The 405-nt window shown below is 61.0% G+C and overlaps 1 protein-coding gene across 1 annotated transcript in view; it reads left to right on the top strand.

The window, feature by feature from the left end:
- The window catches only part of LOC119582353, a 2,320-nt gene extending 1,980 nt beyond the window's left edge, over nt 1-340 (top strand). Inside the window, exons 4-5 of the mRNA XM_037930569.1 lie at nt 30-257; nt 302-340. Coding sequence (XP_037786497.1) covers nt 30-257; nt 302-340 — 267 coding nt within the window. The remainder of the gene's footprint in view (nt 1-29; nt 258-301) is intronic.
- The last annotated feature ends 65 nt before the right edge of the window (nt 341-405 follow it).

The following is a 405-nucleotide window of genomic DNA, read 5'->3' on the forward strand; positions in this document are numbered from 1 at the left end:
GGAGTCCTAACTTTCCTCTTCCGTCGCAGGTCGGGTTCTTCGCCGTGTCCTGCACCTCGTACTACGCCTGCACAAGCAGCTCGGGCGAAGGGACGGTGTACGACTGTCCCCCCGGCCAGTACTTCCACGAAGTTAAGGGTGTGTGCGTCCCCCCAGAGGAGCTGACGCCCACCCCGTTCTCGTGCGGGAGCGAGGACGGCGCCTTCGGTGACACGGTCAACTGTACCATTTTCTACGTGTGTTCCGGCGGAAGCCAGGTCGGGGCCCCCCTGTCGTGCCCCGACGGAACGATCTTCGATAGTGCACTTGGATTCTGCAATGCGGGTACCTGCGATATTGAAGTCAGCGTCTGCGCCACCAGTGTCTCTTTGGCGTCAACGAGTCCTGTGTCATCGACCACACCTA

Source organism: Penaeus monodon, chromosome 15 (assembly GCF_015228065.2).
Source record: "Penaeus monodon isolate SGIC_2016 chromosome 15, NSTDA_Pmon_1, whole genome shotgun sequence".
Taxonomy (NCBI): Eukaryota; Metazoa; Arthropoda; class Malacostraca; order Decapoda; family Penaeidae; genus Penaeus; species Penaeus monodon.